The sequence below is a fragment of the Antrostomus carolinensis genome, unplaced genomic scaffold (genome assembly GCF_000700745.2).
Source record: "Antrostomus carolinensis isolate BGI_N321 unplaced genomic scaffold, ASM70074v2 scaffold30703, whole genome shotgun sequence".
Taxonomy (NCBI): domain Eukaryota; kingdom Metazoa; phylum Chordata; class Aves; order Caprimulgiformes; family Caprimulgidae; genus Antrostomus; species Antrostomus carolinensis.
The window spans coordinates 2774-3217 of record NW_010306347.1 but is presented as its reverse complement, the minus strand read 5'-3'; the positions used below and the strand labels follow the sequence as shown (position 1 = coordinate 3217).

At 59.9% G+C, this 444-nt stretch overlaps 1 protein-coding gene across 1 annotated transcript in view; it reads left to right on the top strand.

Annotated features, from left to right (window-relative positions):
- The window catches only part of LOC104522742 (basic helix-loop-helix transcription factor scleraxis), a gene marked incomplete at its 3' end in the record, with an annotated part of 526 nt that extends 234 nt beyond the window's left edge, over positions 1-292 (top strand). The window contains 1 exon segment of the mRNA XM_010165112.2: positions 1-292. This exon segment is cut by the window's left edge and continues 27 nt beyond it. Coding sequence (XP_010163414.2) covers positions 1-292 — 292 coding nt within the window.
- Between the last annotated feature and the right edge of the window lie 152 nt (positions 293-444).

The window sequence follows — 444 nt, the reverse complement described above, 5'->3', positions numbered from 1 at the left end:
CAACAGCGTCAACCCCGCCTTCACCGCTCTCCGCACCCTCATCCCCACCGAGCCGGCTGATAGAAAACTCTCCAAGATCGAGACCTTGAGACTGGCCTCCAGTTACATCTCCCACCTGGGGAACGTGCTGTTGGTGGGGGAAGCGTGTGGGGACGGGCAACCCTGTCACACCACCCCTGCTTTTTACCACCACGGCGGCGGAGGTGGCGGTGGCAGCCCCCCGACGCGTGACACCGAGAACTCCCAGCCCAAACAGATCTGCACTTTCTGCCTCAGTAACCAAAGGAAGCTGGTAAGTGGCCGCTCGTGATGTCCCCGTGGGGTTTTCAGTTGGAAAAGGGGTTCTGTCAGCCATGGTGGGGATCCCTCAACATGGCTATGGTGTCCCATAACCATGGTTAGGGAGTGTTGGGGTGCTGGGACACCGGTTAAAGCTCCACTGCC